General features: G+C 52.3%; 2 protein-coding genes across 5 annotated transcripts in view; one reads left to right on the forward strand and one right to left on the reverse strand.

The window, feature by feature from the left end:
- CHRNB1 (cholinergic receptor, nicotinic, beta 1 (muscle)) overlaps positions 1 to 8473 on the forward strand; it is an 8989-nt gene extending 516 nt beyond the window's left edge. The window contains exons 1-10 of one of the 4 annotated variants that reach the window (XM_014549877.1): positions 375 to 393; positions 528 to 572; positions 1581 to 1690; positions 1772 to 1880; positions 2257 to 2404; positions 2724 to 2933; positions 5492 to 5715; positions 6979 to 7160; positions 7470 to 7617; positions 7928 to 8473. In XM_014549877.1, the coding sequence (XP_014405363.1) occupies positions 546 to 572; positions 1581 to 1690; positions 1772 to 1880; positions 2257 to 2404; positions 2724 to 2933; positions 5492 to 5715; positions 6979 to 7160; positions 7470 to 7617; positions 7928 to 8068 (1299 nt within the window). In that variant the 5' untranslated portion in view covers positions 375 to 393; positions 528 to 545 and the 3' untranslated portion in view covers positions 8069 to 8473. The other 3 variants (XM_014549876.1, XM_014549875.1, XM_014549878.1) reach the window with 3 other exon arrangements.
- A 1460-nt stretch (positions 8474 to 9933) lies between these two features.
- Positions 9934 to 21083, reverse strand: part of ZBTB4 (zinc finger and BTB domain containing 4) — a 14312-nt gene continuing 3162 nt past the window's right edge. The window contains exons 2-4 of the mRNA XM_005878744.2: positions 16624 to 16693; positions 15147 to 16198; positions 9934 to 14427 (exon numbers count right to left, since the gene is read on the reverse strand). Coding sequence (XP_005878806.1) covers positions 12498 to 14427; positions 15147 to 16189 — 2973 coding nt within the window. The 5' untranslated portion in view covers positions 16190 to 16198; positions 16624 to 16693 and the 3' untranslated portion in view covers positions 9934 to 12497. The remainder of the gene's footprint in view (positions 14428 to 15146; positions 16199 to 16623; positions 16694 to 21083) is intronic.

Consider the following 21083-nt stretch of genomic DNA (forward strand, 5'->3'; position numbering starts at 1 on the left):
GGGCGGTGGAGGTCAGGCTGGCCCGCGGGCTGGGCCGTGGCTATCGGTAGGGCCGGACGGAGGGACGACGGGGGCGGGACGAAGCTGAGAGATGGACCGGTCGCTAGCAGAGCCTGGGTGGACATCGGCGTGACTGCTGGACAGGCCGGGGGTGAAGCCGGGTGCGGGGATGAGCCCGCCCGCGGACGGATCTTGGAGTGGAACCGGGGCTGATGGACGGACTGGGAGGCGGGCCTTGAGGCGGGGTCACAGGCTGGGCGGAGCTTGGTGCTGGTCGCGTCAATCGGCAGCGGGCGGAGATTCAGGGTCGGACTTTGGAGCTGCGGGTGGGGCTCCTGGGGCGGGACTTGCGGGGGAATTGACTGACAGCTGAGACCGCAGGAAGTTTCGGAGGTAGGGGCGGGGCTTGGGCCCGAGCGGGTGGGACTCAGAAAAAGAGGGGAGTTTCCAGGGAGAGCGGGACCTGCCGAACCCCCTCATTTATCTCCGCTTATATAACCTCTACCTTTTAAACTTTTCCCTTCTAGAACGAGAAGGATGAGGAGATGAGCACAAAGGTGTACTTAGACCTGGTACGGAGACCCCCCGGGTGGGAAAGGGTGTCCCGCTGCCTTTACAAATGTCCTCGAATGTCCGGCCCAGTCAAAAATAATTTTTTCATTATGAACTAAAACAGAAAACAAAAAAACCACATTTAAAACTGAAACAGCCCTAACCGGTTTGGCTCAGTGGATAGAGCGTCGGCCTGCGGACTGAAGGGTCCCAGGTTCGATTCTGGTCAAGGGCATGTACCTTGGTTGCGGGCACATCCCCAGTAGGGGGCGTGCAGGAGGCAGCTGATCAATGTTTCTCTCTCATCGATGTTTCTAACTCTCTATCCCTCTCCCTTCCTCTCTATTAAAGATCAGTAAAATATATTAAAAACAAACAAACTGAAACAGAAGCTTCGGGAAACAATGCTATCTTTACTGCGGGAGTTGTACTTCGTGCATTTTTCATTCTAATTTTTTTGAACTATTTTGGGGCCCCTAATATGATTCCTGACCCAGGAACGGGTCTCGAACTGCAGTTTGGAAACCACTGTTTTAAAATTTTTTTTAATACGTTTTTTATTGATTTTTTTACAGAGAGGAAGGGAGAGGGGTAGAGAGTTAGAAACATCGATGAGAGAGAAACATCGACCAGCTGCCTCCTGCACTCCTCCCACTGGGGATGTGCCCGCAACCAAGGTACATGCCCTTGACCAGAATTGAACCTGGGACCTTTCAGTCTGCAGGTCGACGCTCTATCCACTGAGCCAAACCGGTTTGGCTGGAAACCACTGTTTTAGAGGATAGCTAGTGCGACTCCTTCGTTGTTACGGACTAAAAAATTGGGACCCGTTGCGAGGGAAGGGGAATCAGCTGCTGGAGTCCGAGCCAGTGCAGGGGGAGCCGGAACCAGAACTCCCGGCCTCCGGAATCTCACCCACACCTGCGCTGCTCCCCACCCTCGCGCTCACTGCGCGCTTCCCTCGGACCTTCCAAGGTTCCCCCCAGCCTCCAGCCCCTGACAGCCCCCCTCGGCCTCTGCTTTCCTAGGAGTGGAATGACTACAGGCTGAGCTGGGACCCCGCCGAGTACGAAGGCATCGATTTACTCCGCATCACGGCTGGATCCGTGTGGCTCCCAGATGTGGTGCTACTGAACAAGTAGGGTCTTTCCAGGACGGGGGTTGTGGGGCAGCCGGAGGGCTGGGCCTGGTCCCACCTGAGCAGATGCCTTCCCCGCAGCAATGATGGCAATTTTGACGTCGCGCTGGACATTAACGTCGTGGTAGCCTCCGATGGCTCCGTGCGCTGGCAGCCCCCTGGCAACTATCGCAGTAGCTGCAGCATCCAGGTCTCTGGGCTCCACCCAGGGAACTCCAGGCGCTCCTAGAAACCCTCCCTCTCTCAGATAGCCTGACTCCCACCCCTCCCTCCTCCGTTACCCCTCGTGACCCTCACATCTCTCTTAACCTCCTGATTTTCCATTGTTTCATTGCTCACTTTCATTGACTTCCAGTCTTCCTCAGTAACTCCCCTCCCCTGCCCCTTCCCCCCCCCCCATAACCTTCCAATTCCTTTGTGACCCCCGCTTCCCTGTGACCGCTCCTGGTGGCCCTCATCTTCCTGGTGCTCCATATTCTATGACCCCTGTCTGCCCTGTGATCACCCTAACTCCCCCAGCCCTGGCCACTTCTCTGCCAGCTCTAGTGACTCCTCCTTCCATTCAGGTCACCTACTTTCCCTTTGACTGGCAGAACTGCACCATGGTGTTTCGTTCCTATAGCTATGACAGCTCAGAGGTCAGCCTGCACACTGGTGTGGGCCTGGATGGGCAGGAACGGCAGGAAGTGGACATTCATGAAGGGACCTTCATTGGTGAGTGGGCCTGGATCCCACATCTATGGCTGTTATGGCTTCCGGTTTCTAACAGGCTGATAAATATACTCCATCAGCAATGCCAATACAAACCTGTGGTGTCAGCAAGATAGGTATGACTAGCAACATTGTGCAAATATGGAAATTAAGACTTATTTCAGTTTATTAATGATGGGCTGTCCAGCCTAGTGTTCACAGCTAACCCCTTATCGCATCAGCCTCCTCTGCTCTAGAATGTGGTAGAGCCGTATCCGGCACCAGCAAGGACCAGGCGCCACATCTGTGTCCCCTTCTCCCTTTCTTCTTCCCCTTCACCAAGAGAATGGCCAATGGGAGATTATCCACAAGCCTTCTCGGCTAATCCAGCCTCCAGTGGATCCCAGGGGAGTGGGAGAGGGACAGCATCAAGAAGTCACCTTCTACCTCATCATTCGCCGGAAACCTCTCTTCTACCTGGTCAATGTCATTGCCCCATGCATCCTCATCACTCTCCTGGCCATCTTCGTCTTCTACCTGCCGCCAGATGCAGGTAAGGGAGAAGCGGCCCCAGCCGTGTTTTTTTTGTTGTTGTTGTTTTTTTAAATTGATTTCAGAGAGAGGAAGGATGAGGGAGAGAGGGATAGAAACATCAATGATGAGAGAGAATCATTGACCAGCTTCCTCCTGCACACCCCCTACTGGAGATCGAGCCTGAAACCCAGGTATGTGCCCTGACTGGAATCGAACCTCGACCTCTTGGTTCCTGGGTTGACACTCAACCACTGAGCCACACTGGTCAGGCCCAGCCCTCATTTTTACCAGGAGCTCAGCTTCTTCCTCTCCACCTTTAATCCAGGCAAGGTTTTTCTGTCAAACCACCATGGATTGTGCTTCAGCAATCTCACTCAGGTTTTCTCTTCAACCAGAGCCTTTTTATTTATTTATTTATTTTTAAATATATTTTATTGATTTTTTACAGAGAGGAAGGGAGAGGATAGAGAGAAACATCGATGAGAGAGAAACATTGATCAGCTGCCTCCTGCACAGCCCCTACTGGGGATGTGCCCGCAACCAAGGTACATGCCCCCGACCGGAATCGAACCCGGGACCCTTCAGTCCACAGGCCAACGCTCTATCCACTGAGCCAAACCGGTTAGGGCAACCAGAGCCTTTTTATCTGGATCCAGATTTTTCCTCAAGCCTCAGGCTCTGCCTGTCTTCTGTTGCTCACTTCTTTTCACCCAGTAAATTCTGAATACTTCAGAATCCTAGTATCTCATCCTTGAAACCTCTACTCCTCTGGCCAACAATCTCCCAGATTTAACAACTCTCCTTTTCCCTGTCCTCATTCTTTGTATCCTCCTTCCTTCACTTTTTAGACACCTACTAGTCTTTCTCTCTCTCTATTTTTATATTTTATTTTATTTTTTTTATTGATTTCAGAGAGGAAGGGACAGGGAGAGATTAGAAACATTAATGATGAAAATCATTGAATGGCTGCCTCTTGCACGCCCCCTACTGGGGGTCGAGCCCGCAACACAGGCATGTGCCCTTGACTGGAATCCAACCTGGGACCCTTCAGTCCTCAGGCCAATGCTCTATCCACTGAGTCAAACCAGCTAGGACTCTCTCTTTTTTAAAAAATATCTCTTTATTTTTAGAGAGAGAGGGGAAGGGAGAAGGATAGAGAGATAGAAACATCAAGGATTGGCTGCCTCCTGCATGCCCCCTACTAGGGATTGAGCCTGCAACCCAGGCGTGTGCCCTGATGGGGAATCGAACCAGTGACCTCTTGGTTCCTGGGCTACTATTCTCTTTTTTTTTTTTTTAATTTTTTTTTTATTGATTTCAGAGAGGAAGGGAGAGGGAGAGAGAGACATGACCTCCTGGTTCATAGGTCAACATTCAACCACTTTCCACACCTGCTGGGCCACCTACTAGTGTCTCTTAAACTCCTATTTCTCTTGGCAGTAATAGCCAACATTTCTCTAGGAGGCAGCATAATATAGTAAGAGTAACCTTGTGCAAATTCCTTAATCTCTATGTGTCTCCAGTTTCCTAATCTAGAAACAAGGACAATGGTTGTTCCTACAGAATAGGATTATTTTGAGGATCACGTGAGTTCATGAGCATACCCAGTAAATTCTATGTCAGTGGTGGTGTTGTCCTTGCTATTTTTGAGCACTTGCTGTAAGGTAATCAGTACTTACCTCACAGAGTTGTTGTAAAGGTTAGAATTGAGTTAATCTGTGTAACATATTAATCAGATTGTGACCTCCTGGTTCATAGGTTGACGCTCAACCACTGAGCCACGCTGCCATGCGGGCAGGGACTGATTTACATTTTAACTGGCCAGTGGTGCTCAGTCGGTTGGGCTTCGTCTTGTGCACCCAAAGGTTGCTGGCTCTGTTCCAGGTCAGAGCACATGCCCAGGTTGTGGGCTCCATCCCCAGTAGGGGGTGTCCAGGAGGCAGCCAATTGAAGTTTCTCTCTCTCTCTCTCCCTTCCTCTCTCTCTAAAAGTCAATAAAACATATTTAATTTTAAAAAAAGATCAATCTGGCTGTTCTCTTGAGAACAGAGGGAGGGAAGGGCAAAGGATGAAGCAAAGAGCCTTTATAATAACTCAGACCTGAGGTAATGGTGGTTTATACCTCCATGAGTGTTAGGGGTAGATGTGATAAGATATATTTTGAAGGTAGAGCCATTAGGGTTTGCTATGAATCGGATGTGGGATGAGAGAGAGAAGGGAGCTGAGAATGACTGAAAGGGTTTTGGCCTGTGCCACAGGAAAGATGAAGTTGTTATTTATAAAATGGGAAGACTATGGGAGGAGTTGGTGATGAGGGAGTTAGGTTTTAGACATGTTAAGTTTGAGATGTCTACTTAACATCTCAAACTTAATGGAGAGGTTTAGTTGGCAGGTGAATATAAGTGTAAGGGAATAAGTCCAGGCTGGAGGTATAAATGTAGGAATCATTTGCATGCAGTTGGTCCTTCCAAAAGTCTGTCCTTGAGTGAGTGGGCTGGAAACGGTCACCAATTATGCCACGGGGATTGTCTTCCGGCAAAGCCTAATTCTTCTGCCTTCCCCTCTGCCCCCCCCAAGGAGAGAAGATGGGGCTCTCGATCTTTGCCCTGCTGACTCTTACTGTGTTCCTGTTGCTGCTGGCAGACAAAGTGCCTGAGACCTCCCTGGCTGTCCCCATCATCATTAAGTACCTCATGTTTACCATGGTCCTCGTCACCTTCTCAGTCATCCTTAGCGTTGTTGTTCTCAACCTGCACCATCGCTCACCTCACACCCACCGAATGCCCCTTTGGGTCCGTCAGGTAAGAGCATCTCCTCCTCTAGCTTGTATTAACTCTTAATCTTAGTATTTGGCTTTTTGTCCAGGTGTGACTTCTCCCTCCTACCACTTCAACCTTCCCTCTCACAGACCTGAGGGAGAACTACAACTCTTCATGGACTGTTGAAGTGCCAAGGCCTGCTGGGTGTCCAAACGTTGCACAATTACATTTGCCCTCCCATCATTACCATTTCATAGGTCCCACACTCTTGCCGTAGACCAGTTCCAGCATGTCATAATTTCAAGAGTTTCATCAAAAGGTTGATGAGACTTGGGGACTCAACAGGGTTGAGTCACACATGTCGTCACCTGTTGGGAATGGCTAAAGGCATTTCCCCAAACCTGAATAGGAAACTGATTGTGGCTGCCAGACAGCTAAAAGGCATCTTAATCTACATGTTATTGCCTCCTACTGGCCAAACACCTGAACAGCCGTAGGCTAATTCCCCCATACTGACAATGGGCTCTGTACCAAACCCTGACCCTTTGAAGTGTATATCTCTGCCTCGCCTCAGGACAAGTTGTGTTAATAAGAAGCATGGGGTCCTGGGGATGAAGAGAGAACCTAAGGCCTTACCAGTGGTTCTCAACCTTCTGGCCCTTTAAATACAGTTCCTCATGTTGTGACCCAACCAAAAATTATTTTTGTTGCTACTTCATAACTGTAATGTTGCTACTCTTATGAATCGTAATGTAAATATCTGATATGCAGGATGGTCTTAGGCGACCCCTGTGAAAGGGTCGTTCGACCGCCAAAGGGGTCGCGACCCACAGGCTGAGAACCGCTGCCTTAGACTTAAGATCTTAGAACTTAGCTCCTTTAGCTAAGCTCCTCTGACCCCCAAAATGCCTTACAAAATTATATTTCGTCTCCGGACTTTTTATTAGTCTCTGGATTCCTATGTCATCTATGCACAGCCCCTTCTCCAGATTCCTGAACCCTTCTTGATGCTGGGACAAGAACCCCCGCACACTCTCATCATCAATACGGCCCATCCAGGGTCCCAGGGAAACAGGGAAACATCCTCAGGGTTAGGTACGCAGATGGTAGAGCCTCATAACCTTCCTCTCCAGTCCACTTAGGAGTTCTGAAGGCTGTGTGGTTGCCTCTCCCTGCCTGTGGAGCTCTGGGGGACATATGCGCACATGCTTAGGAATGGGCATGTGGTGTGGGGGTGGTTGGCTGTTTCCCTTCTGGTCTAAAAGCATGAGAGCCCCCTCCAACACGCCTCTTCTACTCCCGCAGATCTTCATCCACAAGCTGCCTCTGTACCTGGGCCTGAAGAGGCCCAAGCCTGAGAGAGACCAGATGCCGGAGCCACCCCCTGCAGCCCTCAGGGAGTCTCCGGGGAGTGGCTGGGGTCGGGGAACAGATGAATACTTCATCCGGAAGCCACCGAACGATTTTCTCTTCCCCAAACCCAACAGGTAGAACCTACTCAGAGAGGGAGAACTACAATTCCCAGAAGTCTGTGCGGGGGCAGGCGGTCTCAGCTCCCCAAAGATGCTGAGCATCATGGGAGTTGTAGTATCCCTTCTGCTGCCCACTTTGCTGAAAGGTGGAGACTACGCCATAGAGACGGGAGGAATTACAGGAGGCTGGCGAAGTCACTGCCGCCGGCGGGGAGAGCCTGAAAGCGTTTGCAAAGGGGCAGGATGTTGGGGCGGGGGCTGTAGCCCGAACGCAGGCTGTGTCTTTGCACCCGGGACCTGACCAAACGGTCCCGCCTCTTCCAGGTTCCAGCCTGAATTGTCTGCCCTGGATCTACGGCGATTAATCGATGGTCCAAACCGGGCTGTGGGCCTGCCCGCCGAGTTACGGGAGGTCGTTTCCTCGATCAGTTACATCGCTCGACAGCTGCAGGAACAGGAGGACCACGATGCGGTAAGTCCGGTGAGGGTGGAGCAGGGCACAGCCTTGGCTCCACCCTCAAACTCAGGCTCCGCCTCGAATATTACGTTTCTATTTTTGATTGGAAGCTTCCTCATTTGGTCCCGCCCCCTGTTTTCCGACTGGTTCTTTTTTTCCCTTTTTAAATCCGACTGGTTCTTTACTGTCACCAATCGTTGGTAGTTTCGCAGCCTGCCCTAATCTCAGAGCTGTTGTAGGAGGACCCAGACAGGGTACAGGGACTTGCGGGGTGGCCTTCCCTGGGGTCTGGAGCTCAGGGACAGTTTTCTCTGCTTACCCCCAGTTGAAGGAAGACTGGCAATTTGTGGCCATGGTAGTGGACCGCCTCTTCCTGTGGACCTTCATCATCTTCACGAGTGTCGGGACCCTCGTCATCTTCCTGGACGCCACATACCACTTGCCCCCGCCCGACCCCTTTCCTTAGGACCTAGAGTCAAGACCTAAGTCCTCGGTCAGCTGAATTGAGAGTTTGGCCCTGTCCCTTTCTGCCTCTTAACTCCTTCACTAGGGATCCAGTCGTGTCATTTTGTTTCCAGGGAGAACCTAAGTGGGAGTGGGCATACGGAAGCCTTGGGCCCACCAGAAATGCACTATCAGTTTATTTACTCTTTGGCTTCTTAAAGAAACTCTTTTGACTATCAACACCCAGGTTCCCAGTAAAAAGGAACAAAGAACAAGAATGAGACTGTAAGCCTTATGAGTGCAGGAACTGTGTCTTGTACCCCCAGCACCTAGCACATGTCCTGCTTAATATTTGTTGAATAGATAGGGAACTTTTTTCCTGGAAGGAAATACACCAATTAATAGCACTTATGTTTGCATGTTGGGACTAGTGGTCATTTTTGTTTTTACCGTTCTGTAACGTAATATGTTTTGAAATAAGTATTATCTTTAAGATAAGTATTTCTAAAAGGATGTATTTGTAAAAAGGAGAAAAATCGCACTTAAAAAATCTTCAAGTTCCAGCTTTGGTGCTTAAACTTTGGACAAGCTACTAAACTGCGCTAAGTTTCTAAATCGTACAGTGGAGCTAATAATAGTATCTGCCCCTTACTCTAAGGATCATATGAGAAGACCAGAGGCCCAATACACGAAATTCGTGCAAGAGTAGGCCTTCCTTCCCCTGGCTGCCGGCACCGGCTTCCCTCTGGCACCCGGGACCCAGTCTTCCCTCGCAGCCCAGGCTTCGTCCAGAAGGTCATCCTGAAGGACATCTGTTCTAATTAGCATATTACAATTTTATAATTATAGATGGGAACAAAAGCACTATGTAGTATGTATCAGAGGTTGTAAACTTGTGTTTTGTTTGGCCCATGGCATTGGCCTGAATAATTTTTTTTTTAATCCTCACCTGAGGATATTTTTCCATTGATTTTTAGAGAGCGTGGAAGAGAGAGGGAATGACAGAGAGAAATGTTGATGTTAGAGAAACACATCGATTGGTTGCCTCCAGCACAAGCCCCAACCAAGGCCGGGAGCCTGGGAGGAGTGGGGGGAAGCCTGCAACCAAGGTACGGGCCCTTGACTGGAACTGAATCCGGGACCCTTTGGTCCACAGGCCGACGCTCTATCCACTGAGTCTAACCGGCTAGGGCTTGGCCTGAATAATGCTAAATTTAAATTAGTTAGCTAATTTTAAAATTTGGGTATTTCACAGAGAAATTTGGATTTCTGGTTCCTCTTGAAAAAATTTTAAAAACCTACAGTAACACCAAGCCTGATTCCCCTGTTGGCAGCAACCTGCAAGAGCTCATTAGTGGCTGCCCACTCTGATCAATTCCTCAAAGTCCCCACCCACCTGACCAGCTTCACTCATTTTACTTACCCATCCCTCCTCCGTAACACTAGACAAAATACAGGGGAGGGCATGGGGGACAGGAGTTGAAGCCAATGGGAGGGTAGGAGTGGAAAAAAGAAAGGTTGTTGTGTCTCTTATGGCCATCCCATATTTTGTGCCTGTTTCCTTTCAATTTGGAGAAAGGGTTACACCTGCTTTAAGGCGATGCCTTTCTGGGACATGAGGATCTTGTGCCCAGCAGGCTGTGTGAACTGAACGGAGTTTAATGCTTCTGCCTGGAGGTCAGACCAAAGTCGGCTGGAGCCTAGTAGGCTGCTGCAATTACAATGAAGTACCTGCCTCACACCAACTCAATTGCTGGAGGTTGTTGTCCTAAGAGGGAGCATAGGGCTACAACTCCCACGGATCCCTGTGGGACAAGGTCAGCACGTCCCTGTCCAGCCAGACCCACCGACCACACAAATAATTGCACCTGGCATCCCACTGCGGAGCACAGTTTGTTTGTCTTGTTGGTTTATTGGCCTAGAGAGTTGGACACACACACAAATGCGGAGATAAATATTGGTCAATTTCTCTAAATCTGGGTCCTCACTACATATAGAACTAGAGTCTGTAGAATTCTAAATCTCGCGTGCTGTGGCACAGAACCAGTGGCCTTCCTACTCCACCATCACCCTTCTTCCCAGGGAACATGAGGAAAGGGCACAAACTGACAAGACGATACTTTTCAAAAGATGAAATTGCAAAACCCCCAATTTCCAACATCTGAAATTCACAATATTCAAGTTCCCCATGTCTTTTCATCGCCATTTTGCCACAATCTCATTTGTTGCCCAGAACCACCGAATTCTGGAAACTTTTCCCTAAATCATATTTTCAAAAAAATAAATGTCTACAATCTCAGTTCTCCCAAAATGGTTTTAGAATTGTGACCTGCAGAAATTACAATTCCCTGGTCCATCCTCCACCCCTTCCATCTCCTGTGCCTTTCTGCCTCAGCGGTTCAGGTTAAGGATATAAGGGGACTGTCATCCCATCTGGCCCCTGCCTCCAAGGCCTTCCTCAGTCTCTCTTGTGGTTCCGCTGTGTGTGTATATATATATATAATCTGTGTGTAGATATAGATATATATATATATGTATTCTTTATTATGTACTTTTTTCGCAGTTTTTCTAAAGTGCCAGAAACAAGATTTGTGGGAACGTTTTAGTGATTTTTTTTTTTTGCATTTTTCCCTGTTTAAAAAAATTTTTTTTCTCCCATAAAAATTGGAACTTGGTACATTCAGTAGGAAAACTCTTCACTCGGACTGTGGCCAAGACCAAGAAAAGTGCAAAGAGACAGAGGAGTAGTGAAGGAGCGACACTCCTCCATAGTTAACATTCAGGGAGCCTGTCAAGAACCTCCCCCTTTGTGTAGTCTGGGAGGGTAAGAGGAGGCAGGAGGATGCTCCTGTGCCTTCCCCCAAATTCACCTCCCTCTAAAAGCCATGATCTTGCCCTTTCAACATCTTTTGAGAGGGCAGCCATCTTGGCCCCAGAAAACAGTAGCTGGGAAAAAGGCTGCCATTTTGATGATAGCAACTTTCCCCTTTTCTAAAACTGCACTCCTCTAATTCCCATTTTTCAAATTTGCTCCCCAAAACTGGCTCTCCCCTTATGAGCTGGGTTTTTTTGGGTGAGGTGGGTTAGATGGGAAATGCTCATCCAATCACGGAGTGGGGAGGCCCTGTTATCACAGAATTAGGAGCAAATGTTTCTCCAACAACCCACTGGAAGGAAACATAGGGACCCTGACCAGGGTTAACTAGTGCAAATTAGGGATTAGGGACTATTTAAGGTCCCTGCACCCCATCCCTAGGCTGGGATCTTTGGGTGTGGGGAACTGAATCAGAGATGGGGTATAAGGTGCTATTTTGGAGGGGAAATTGGTGGGGATACCCCAAAGCCCACCAAGGGAATAGTATGGTTTCCCCAAAACCATCTGGAGTGATTGGTGAGGGAAGTGGTACTGGGACAGATGGGGGTAAAGGTAAGGATGGGAGGTCATGTGCAAATCTTGAGCTTACCCACCCATCCAACCCCCATTATTTTTCTGGCTATTTGGTCTAGTCTGGGAGAAACCATCAGGAAGAAAAAAAAAAAAAACACAGGGAAAAAGTAGATTCCCTTCCCCATTCCATATGGAGGTCCTCCCTCCTGGCCCCCAAATCTGGCTTAGCCCAGAAGAGGCCATAGGTAGAGGCAGAAAGAGATGTGATCTACTCACCTCTTTTGCCTTGGAAGAATCTGGGACTCACTGGATTTGGGGGTCAAGATAGAACCAAGATTGGTGCTGCCCTGGGCTGGGAAAGAAACAGATGGGTAGCCCTCCTCCCCAACACCCCCTTGACCTGGATTGGAAGAGGCCATCTCCAGAGTCTTGGAGTTTGAGGAGGGATATGGAAGATCCAAAGGCATGGAAGCCAAGGAAGGCATGGCATCTTTACGTGAAGGAAAAAGGGACACAGAAATCCACCATCGGAAGATAGAATCCAAAGCCAAGCTCCCATGTGGGTGGGTGTCAGGTATCACAATGGTCTGGTCCAGGCCCTGGGCCAAGAATGGAATGTGCTAGGAAGCATCTGGGCAAGGGCTTAGAGAACGCTTCAAAGGAGGGAGGAGCGTAGGGAAGAGAGATGGTTTCCCCCTAGGAATACGAATCAGGGGGGCGGGTTAGACATTCAGAGCTGGTGGGGGCCATGAGTAGAGATTCATGTAAGTATATTGCTCAGTTGCCCCGAGGGCTGGCCAAGGGAATGGGAGCTGGCCCTGCCCCTTATGGAGGTCATTCCCTGGAGGAGAACCGAGAGGGGAACCACCAAAGATCCCTTCCCAGGAGATAGGAAAACTACAATCTCACACAAAGCAGCCTGACCCCTGAGCTCCAGGGGCCCCTAAGTCCCTGCACAAGAGTGTGGAGGGGCTCCCAGGGGGCAAGGAGGCCAGGGAGCTGGTAGTGGCGGGGGGTTCAGGGAGGGTGGCATCTGGTGAAAGGGGAGATCTGGGTCCAGAGCTCACCCCACATCTCCCTTTTGGGTTCCTTCAATCCCTGCCCATTCCCCTTCTCCCTTAGGGGGGACTGGTGGAGGAAGAGTTTGGGGAGGCGGAGTTGGGGGCGTAGGGGGTACTGCTTGAGGATTGACTGCGTAGCCAAAGACCCCTGGTAGGAAAGGAAGGGCTCCCCCACCCTTCTCATCAGGTAGGACCATGTTAAGAGCAACTGGGAGCGCAGCCAAGTTGCTGAAGTTGTAAGGGTAGGCAGCAAGGAGCTGGGGGCCATAGACAAGGGGGTAGGGCTCGGGGTAGAAGGTGACTTTGGCAGCTCCTATCCCTTCCATTCGGTCCCCCTCCCCAGCCCCCACGGGCCCCTCACTGCCAGGCTTTCCCCGGCCACTACCAGGTTCCCGGCCGCTTCCAATCAGAGCCAGTGGGAACTCCTGCACAGGTGGGTATGCATAGGCGCCCGCTCCTGCCACCACTGGGAGCTCCTCACCCCCTGAGATGACAGGGTCCTGGACTGAGGTGGCCTCAGACGCTTCCTCCGCAGCAGCACTCCCGCCACCGGCCTCCCCGCTGGATGAGGAGACCTGCATCTCTTGGGGGGCCTCCTCCTTGACATCCCCGGGTCTGGTGCCAGTGCTGCCCTTGGAGTAGGCAATGACAGGTGTGGGGGTGCCCCCAGGCCTCTCAGCAGCATGCCTCTGCCCATGGCGGCTCAGGGCGGCGGCCGTCTTGCACACCTTGGCGCAGTGAGGGCAGGCGAAGCGTGTGGAAGACCTCCGTCCAGCCCGGGAGCTGTGGGAGCCCCCACCGTGGGCCTCCTGGTGCTTTCGCAGCTTCCTCTGGGTAGCGAATGTTTGGGCACAGTCCCCGCAGCGGTGCCTCCGCTCCCCGCAGGCACGCCCTGTGGGGGCCTCAGCCCCTGGGGTCTCCTCCCAGCTCCTCGGTTCCAGCTTCTGTCTCCAGCGTGGTGGCCTGCGGCCTCTGGGTATCCCGCTGCCCCCGCTGCCGCCTGCGCCTGCAGCTCCAGCCTTGCGCTTGGGCTTGTATGAGTAGTAGGGCCTCCAGAGTTGGTCCTCCCCGCCAGCCTTCGATTCCTCCTCCTCCTCCTCCTCGTCCTCCTCTTCATCCTCCTCCTCACTCTCCACTTCCTCTGCACTCAGTTCCCCAGGACGCAGGTCAGTTTCTGAGATGCGGCGCTTGACAATGGCCTCCTCACCAATCCGCACAGTGATCTGACACAGTGGAGGTGGCACCTGAAGCTGAGGCCCCCGGCCAGGCCCTGCGGGAGGACCCCCATCCCCGCCACTCCCGCCAGCCGGCTTGGCCATGTAGGTCAGAGTCCTTCCGGCCCGCAGGTTGCGGCCTTTGGTCTCCTCTGTGGCCGTGGCAGGCCCTGCAGGTGTGGCGGGGGGGCCCGCTGTGGCTGGGCTGGTTGGTGTGGGTGTAGGCACTGGGGGAGGAGGTGGGTACTCACGTTTCTTGGGGGGCCTCGGGGGAGCAGTGTAAGTGATGACCGAGGCGGCTTGGGCCCCACCGGTGTTGGCCAGCCCACTCCCTGTTCCACCACTACTACTGCCCCCGTGAACAATGACAGAGGGAGCCGGGTGGGCAAAAGTGATGACAGAGGGTGGGGGGCCAGGCTCTGGGGCAGGTGGGGGTCCAGCCGGTGGGCTGGCTGGCATTGCTGTAGGGGCCGGTGTGTTGAGGCTTGGAGAAAGAGGGGCCTCAGGGGCTCCCTGGCTGTAGGTCTTGTAGGGTCGCTTGGCTGCCCGCATGGGAAGCAGCCGGTACAGCTTGAGGGTATTGAGCTTGGGCTTGTAGCCTCCATTGGGTGTCTTCTCACTGGCTAGGAGGCCGGGGCTAATACCGTGAAAGGCTCGCTGGTGGGTCTTCAGGTTATAGTAAGTGACAAAGGTTTCCCAGCAGAAGATGCACTGGTACCTGGGCCGGGACAGAGGAAACAGGGGAGGGACAGAGCCAGTTGAGTCAGGAGCCCTGAAGCCAGGGCCTCAGCTTCCCGTAACCTCTACTGCCCTCCACTCAGACCTAGAACTCCCTCAGCCGCTTGCTCACCCTCCTTTCCTGCTGCTTATCCCACCCTGCCAGCCTGGGGGGGGTGGGGGGGGAGACACCACTCCTACCGAGCTCAGTGTCCCACCCCAGCGGTGAGACAGTGGGCCTCAGCCGTTCCATCTGTGAACTGGGAATAATCCCATACCTTGCCTAATTCACCAGGCCTTCCTTTAAGCTCAAATGACAGGGGAAATGTCTTATGAACAGGGACACATTATGGAAATACATATTATAACGACTGATGGGCATAGTCTTTTCCTGTGAGGGTAACTTTTATCCTTCCTCCTTGGTCTTCATAGCACCAAGCAGGGTCGTGGCACCTAGAGGTGCTAATAAGTATCAGCAGAAGGAGCTGGGGCTGAAAGGAGGCAGATGGGTAAGTGATGAGGAGCAGGTGAGCGGGGCCAGTGGTGAGCAGTAGTCTCAGGATGACTTCCTAGGCTCCATGCTCTGCCCACTCCCTCCCTTGCCCATGTGGTGCCCGAGTGCTGATGTTGACTCACTGCCCCCCCCCCCCCTTGCCCATGGGGTGCCCGAGGGCTGATGTTGACTCCCTGCCCCCCCCCCCCGCCCTCCCAGACACTCACCTGCGCTCCCCGGTGTGCCACACCTCGTGCTTGGTGCGGTACTCGGCCAGGGCGAACACCTTCTCACAGTAGCGGCAGGGGTACTTCCTCCGCCAGGAGTGGACATTACTGTGCCGCTTCAGGCTGGACAGGGTCACGTAGGAGCGCTCACAGGCCGCACACACATACAGCACGTGGCCGCCGACCACCTTCACCACGTGCTCTGGGCCACCTCTGAAGCCCACGGTGGCAGGCAGGGCTGAGGCGTCCATGCCTGTGGGGCCACTAGGGCCAGAGCCCCCGGCTCCCAGCCCCGCAGAGCCCCTCGCGCTGGCCCCCCGGCGGCACTGTGCTTCGTGGGTCTGGAGCCTCTTGGGATGAATGAAGCTTTTCCCACATCGGGGACAGGGCAGGGGCTGTCGGGACAGGGCAGGCTGCGAGTCAGGGCCCTGGGCCTCAGCCCTGTCACTCTCCCACTCCCTGGCTGGCCGAGGCCCAGGCCCAAAGCTGTCTTCTTCGGGCTGCGAAGTGGCCACGGGGGCTGGGGCAGGAGGTACCCAGGCATCACCTCCCTCCCCCAGGCCTTGTAGGCGGGAGATGCCCAGGCGCCGCCCCAGAGCTCCGATCTCTGCCACGGCTGCCCCATCCCCGCCACCGTCAGGTAGTGCAAGGCGGGCGCTGTAGATGAAGTTGAGGACATCGGAGAAGGCAGCTGCTGGGACCCCTGGCAGCTCTAGGACCCTGGGTGGGGAGGACGCGGGGGGCGAGGCTGGAGGCGGAGAAGAGGAGGAAGAGGAAGAGGAAGAGGAGGAGGCAGCTGTGGTGGTGGCAGGGTTAGGGGCTGAGCCCCCAATAACTGGTGGGAGGGGCAGTGGAGCTGAAGCAAGCAGGGCCTCTCTGAAGAAGGGACTCGAAGCAGCCAGGACGCTGCGGTGAGCAGGAAACTTGGTGTCTCCGGCTATGAGGGTGACATCACAGAAGAGGCCACGGAGCCGCTGTTCATTGAGCTGGCGCAGGACAGCGGGGGCATGGGATGGGTCCGTCACCTCTGCTGGGGGGGGCATGGCACCAGCCTAGACAGAGGAGAAGAAGTCAGGGGAGCATCTCAGAGGCTGGGCAGAGAGCAGGGGCCTCAAAACTCAGGGAGGTGAGCTGGGGGGTGGGGGTGGGGGGCCAAATGTTGTTGGTCAGAGACTAGTGGAAGGCTGACTAACTTCCGATCACAGAAGTCAGGGGTTAACCTTAGCCACCCACGTCTGGCCAGCATCCAACACCAGTATGTCAGACATCTGGGGCTGGAAGATGCCAGGGACACCTCAGGTCTTGATGAAGGTCCAAGGTTAAAACCTCCAGAGTCACAGGCTAGAAAAATAAGCAACGGACACCTCTTTCCCACTGAACTGATGACCATTTCATAAGCCTCGCAAGGCTAGACAAAATGGCTGGCCTGCTGCCTCAGGTCCAAATTTTCCCAGCTGCAGACCTCTCACCGCCTCACCTGAGAGCACAGCCACCATGGAGCAGAATGAGGGTGGCTCAGCAAGTCCCTTCGGCCGGGCCTCTTCCCTCTGTGAAGGAACAAACCATGTCCTCAGTAAGAGACCTGAAATGGGAGGCACCCCAGGAGCTTGCGGGTGGGAGAGTGCTCAGGGTCAAAGAGGACACGGGCTGCTCTGCAGACCCTGACCCTCCCCGGGGCCTCTGTCAGCGATTTGCTTAGCCACAGCCAGCGGGACCTAGGAGGCCACACAGAGTCGTGCAGCCTTGTTCCGCTGGCCCCATCAGCACAGGAACAAGATCATTTGCATATTCCCAATTCAAAACACACAGCAGCTTCGCGCAGTCCTCTAGGTCTGTTGGATCACTCTCAAGTCCCTTTGGCCCAATCTTAAAGTTCAAAGGAAGTCAAACATTTGCATATTGTCTTTTTTATAATGGCTTCATTTACATATCAAAATAGATTTACTTGAGACTTTTTATTGGACCAAGCTGCTAGATATTCAAATTAGGAAAGGACCTCCTCTCACAGGTGCCAGCCCCATAAATCTTTGAGGGGATTTCTGGCCCAGGTGCCAGGGGACCACCAAAGACCAGTGCCCAGCTTGCTCCAGCCTCTGGAGGGACTGGAAAGGCCACCAGATCAGGAGTGAGGAAACTTGGGTCCCACTCCTTACTCTGAGAGCTAGGGGTCTTAGGACTTTGGCTTTAAAATAGGGGTTGTGGCCCTAGCTGGTTTGGCTCAGTGGGTAGAGCGTCGGCTTGCAAACTAAAGGGTCCCAGGTTCGATTCCAGTCAAGGGCACATGCCTGGGTTGCGGGCTCCATCCCCAGTAGTGGGCGTGCAGAAGGCAGCCAATCAATGATTCTCTCTCATCATTGATGTTTCTATCTCTCCCTTCCTCTCTGAAATCAATAATAATAATAAAAAAATAAATAAAACAGGGTTTGCGGGAGGGGGTGGGACACAACTCCTATCTCACCTCTTTCTGGGAAGCTCATCCAAAAGGAATAGCAGGCACCCCAAAGGCGAGCTGTGGCAATCACCACCCAAGGCGCGTCACAGCCGCTCTCTCCCCTGTGGGCACAGCCAGGGCTTTGGAGTTGCATTTTTCAGTTGAAGATCTAAGTTCGAGAGCCATACAGTGACTTAGCCAAAGTCACACAGAGCTGATAAAACAGGTGGGGCCTGTGCACAGAGCCAGGCCTACTGACCTGAGAACAGAGCTCCTGGCCCCTCTCGTCCGCCCTGGGAGCGATCTCCTTCGGATGCCCTGGGTCACACGCTCTCTGACGTGTCCTGCGTCAGGAGTTCCCCCCACAGTTCACACCACCCCATAAAAACCTTATCTTCCCACGTAGTAATCACACTATCTTGATTAAAAGGCCTTCCCTCCGAAGTCCATTTCCATTCCCCAAAATACTGCTCTGACTCCTCCCCTGGAGAAGCAGGTGATAAACAGAGGTGAACGCACAAGTTCAACGGCTCCAATGGCCGGGCCCAGACCTGGGTCGGTGCTACCCGTCAGTTGCTGGATTGCAGGTGGGTCTGGTTGTCACGTGAGGAAAGAGAGCATTCCCTCCCGTGACAGCCATCGGCCCACTGGGACCCCCAAGGGTCAATGCTTTACTTGCATTACCTCATTTACTCCTTCCTCTTCACTACCCTAAAAAGTAGCTTAGCTTCCCCATTTTATTTTTAAATATATTTTTATTGATTTTAGAGAGAGGAAGGGAGGGGGATAGATAGAAACATCGATAAGAGAAACATCAGATCAGCTGCTTCCTGCACGCCCCCTATTGGGGATGGAGCCTGCAACCAGGGCATGTGCCCTGACATGGAATCCAACCGTGACCTCCTGATTCATGGGCCAACGCTCAGCCACTGAGCCACACTGGCCAGGCTAGCGAGGGTTAGAGAGTTAGAAACATCGATGAGAGAGAAACATCGATCAGCTGCTTCCTGCACACCTCCCACTGGGGATGTGCCCGCAACCAACGTACATGCCCTTGACCGGAATCAAACCCGGGACCCTGCAGTCCACAGGCCGACGCTCTATCCACTGAGCCAAACCGGTTAGGGCAGTGGTCGGCAAACTGCGGCTCTTGAGCCCCATGCAGCTCTTTGGCCCCTTGAGTGCGGCTCTTCCTAAGCCTTAGGAGTACCCTAATTAAGTTAATAACAATGTACCTACCTATATAGTTTAAGTTTAAAAAATTTGGCTCTCAAAAGAAATTTCAATCGTTGTACTGTTGATATTTGGCTCTGTTGACTAATGAGTTTGCCGACCACTGGGTTAGGACAGCTTCCTCATTTTTAAGTGACCAACTGAGGCTCAGAGGTGCTAGGTAGCTCACTCAAGAATATATGAGCAGTTAGCAGGGCTGGCACCTGATCCCAGGAAGTTTGGCTCCAAAGCCTGTGTTCTTGACTATACCAAACCAGGGTGAAGGGCTTGTTTACAGCTATGAGCTATGCTATTCTGATATAATAGGAATATATATATTTGGTCTTCATCTCCATGACAGAGCGCCTCTAAAACTTGAAATTTCCTAAGTGGTAAGAGCATTAGGAGCATCTTTTGTTCTAATGGTTGGTCTTTGATTCTGCTTCCTGACACCAAGCTCCTAAATCCCTGGGGACTTCCTGGGTGACAGGAACATTTTTTTTGTTCTAATGAGGTGACTGCTGGTGGACTCCTGGGTAGGGGCTCGTCACCAGAAAGACCAAGCCATGATAGAAGCTTGGAACTTTCAGCCCCACCCACCCCCAACTTCTGGGGAGCGGAGAGGGACTGGAGACTGAGTTAATGATTGATCATGCCTACGTGATGATGGCTCCATAAAAATTCCTAAACTACGGGGTCAACAGAGCTTCCAGGTTGGCAAACACATCCACCTGCTAGGAGGATGGCGCATCACAACTCTTCGGAGACAGAATTCTGCTCCTGCGCTCAAGACCCTTCCAGACTTGTCCTGCCCATCTCCCCATTGTCTATTCGTCTCTATTATCATATGCTTTATTATCACCAGTAAACATAAGTATTTCCCTCAGTCCTGTGAGCCATTCTAGCAAATTATCAAATCTGAGGAAGGGGTCATGGTAAACCCCAATTTATAGCTGGTCAGTCAGAACACAGGAGGCCTGGATTTGCAACTGGCATCTGAATGGGGGGCGTTCTTGTGGGACCGAACCCTTAACCTGTGGGACGTGACACTATTTCCAGGTAGTTGGTGTCAGAAGTGAATTGCAGGACACTCAGTGAGGGGAAAACCCACACACTTGATGTCAGAAATGTGAGTAGAGGACAGAAAAATAGTTGTGTTTTTTTTTCAACAGCCCACGTTAAAATTAGAGGAGAGGCCCTTCCTCCAGGAAGTAGCAGCCCTGCAGTGAGCAAAGCAAAGGTTCAATTCCAGCCCCCACACACTCGCGTGGCCAGGCCGGCCCACCTGCACCCATACCGGCCTGGCGCCCGCTGAGGCGTGGTGCCTGCTGAGCGTGGCTGTGTTGACTTGGACAAGGCCCATTGAGGCTTCTTAGAACCAGAGACGTCCAAAGCTGGCCTGGCCCTCAGAGATCACCTAGAACGGCGGTCGCCAACCTCTCAGGCCTCACGGACCACCAGTGGTCCCCAGACCACCGGTTGGCGACCGCTGACCTAGAAACATCATAATCATGGTACGTACTTGTAGCTGCCATTTATGAAATACTTATTATGTCCCAAGTACAGAGCTAAGCGTTTTATCTGCATCATCGCATTTCAACACTCAAAAAGGACCATAGTAAGGCAGGGGCTGTCATCAACCCCACTGCACAGATGAGGAAACTGAGGCTTTAAATACTCTACACGCTTCACTTTCAGGTACAGTGAACACGGTAGCAGTGTGATTTGCCCCTGGTCTTACTGCTAACCAACCAGAGTTTGAACCCAGCTCTGCTGAGTTCAACTGCCCCACCACGGGCCACTGCACAACAAGGGCTTGTGGGAGGTGGAGAAGAACTAGCTATATGACTCTGGGCAAGTTACTTAACCTCCAGTATCTCAGTTTCCTTGTCTATGAGAAGGGAAAAGTCCCCACTTTGTATGGTTATTCTGAAGAATAAGTGAGCTGATAACTGGTAGAACCTAGAAGAGCACCTGGCACACAGTAAATGCTCAGTAAGCGCTCACTCTTATCATCATCTTAGAACGTCGTCCCAGAAAATGATGCGGGGAAGTGAAGAAAGAGAAGCAGAAATCAGGCTTCACGGTAGGTTTGGTGGCTCTGTGGTTTTTAGTTTATTTGTTTTTACTGCTTCTCTACTCTTGACTGGCGGTGTGGCCTTAGAGGTGTGACTGAGATGGGCATCCGAGCACGGCCACCAGACACTCCGCCTCCTGCTGTTCCCTTTGCCTGGAATGTTTTCTCAGCCTCATGCCTTGCTGCCCCTCCTCCTTTAAGTCTAGACTCAAAAGCC

The sequence above is a fragment of the Myotis brandtii genome, unplaced genomic scaffold, assembly GCF_000412655.1.
Source record: "Myotis brandtii unplaced genomic scaffold, ASM41265v1 scaffold573, whole genome shotgun sequence".
NCBI classification, from domain to species: Eukaryota; Metazoa; Chordata; class Mammalia; order Chiroptera; family Vespertilionidae; genus Myotis; species Myotis brandtii.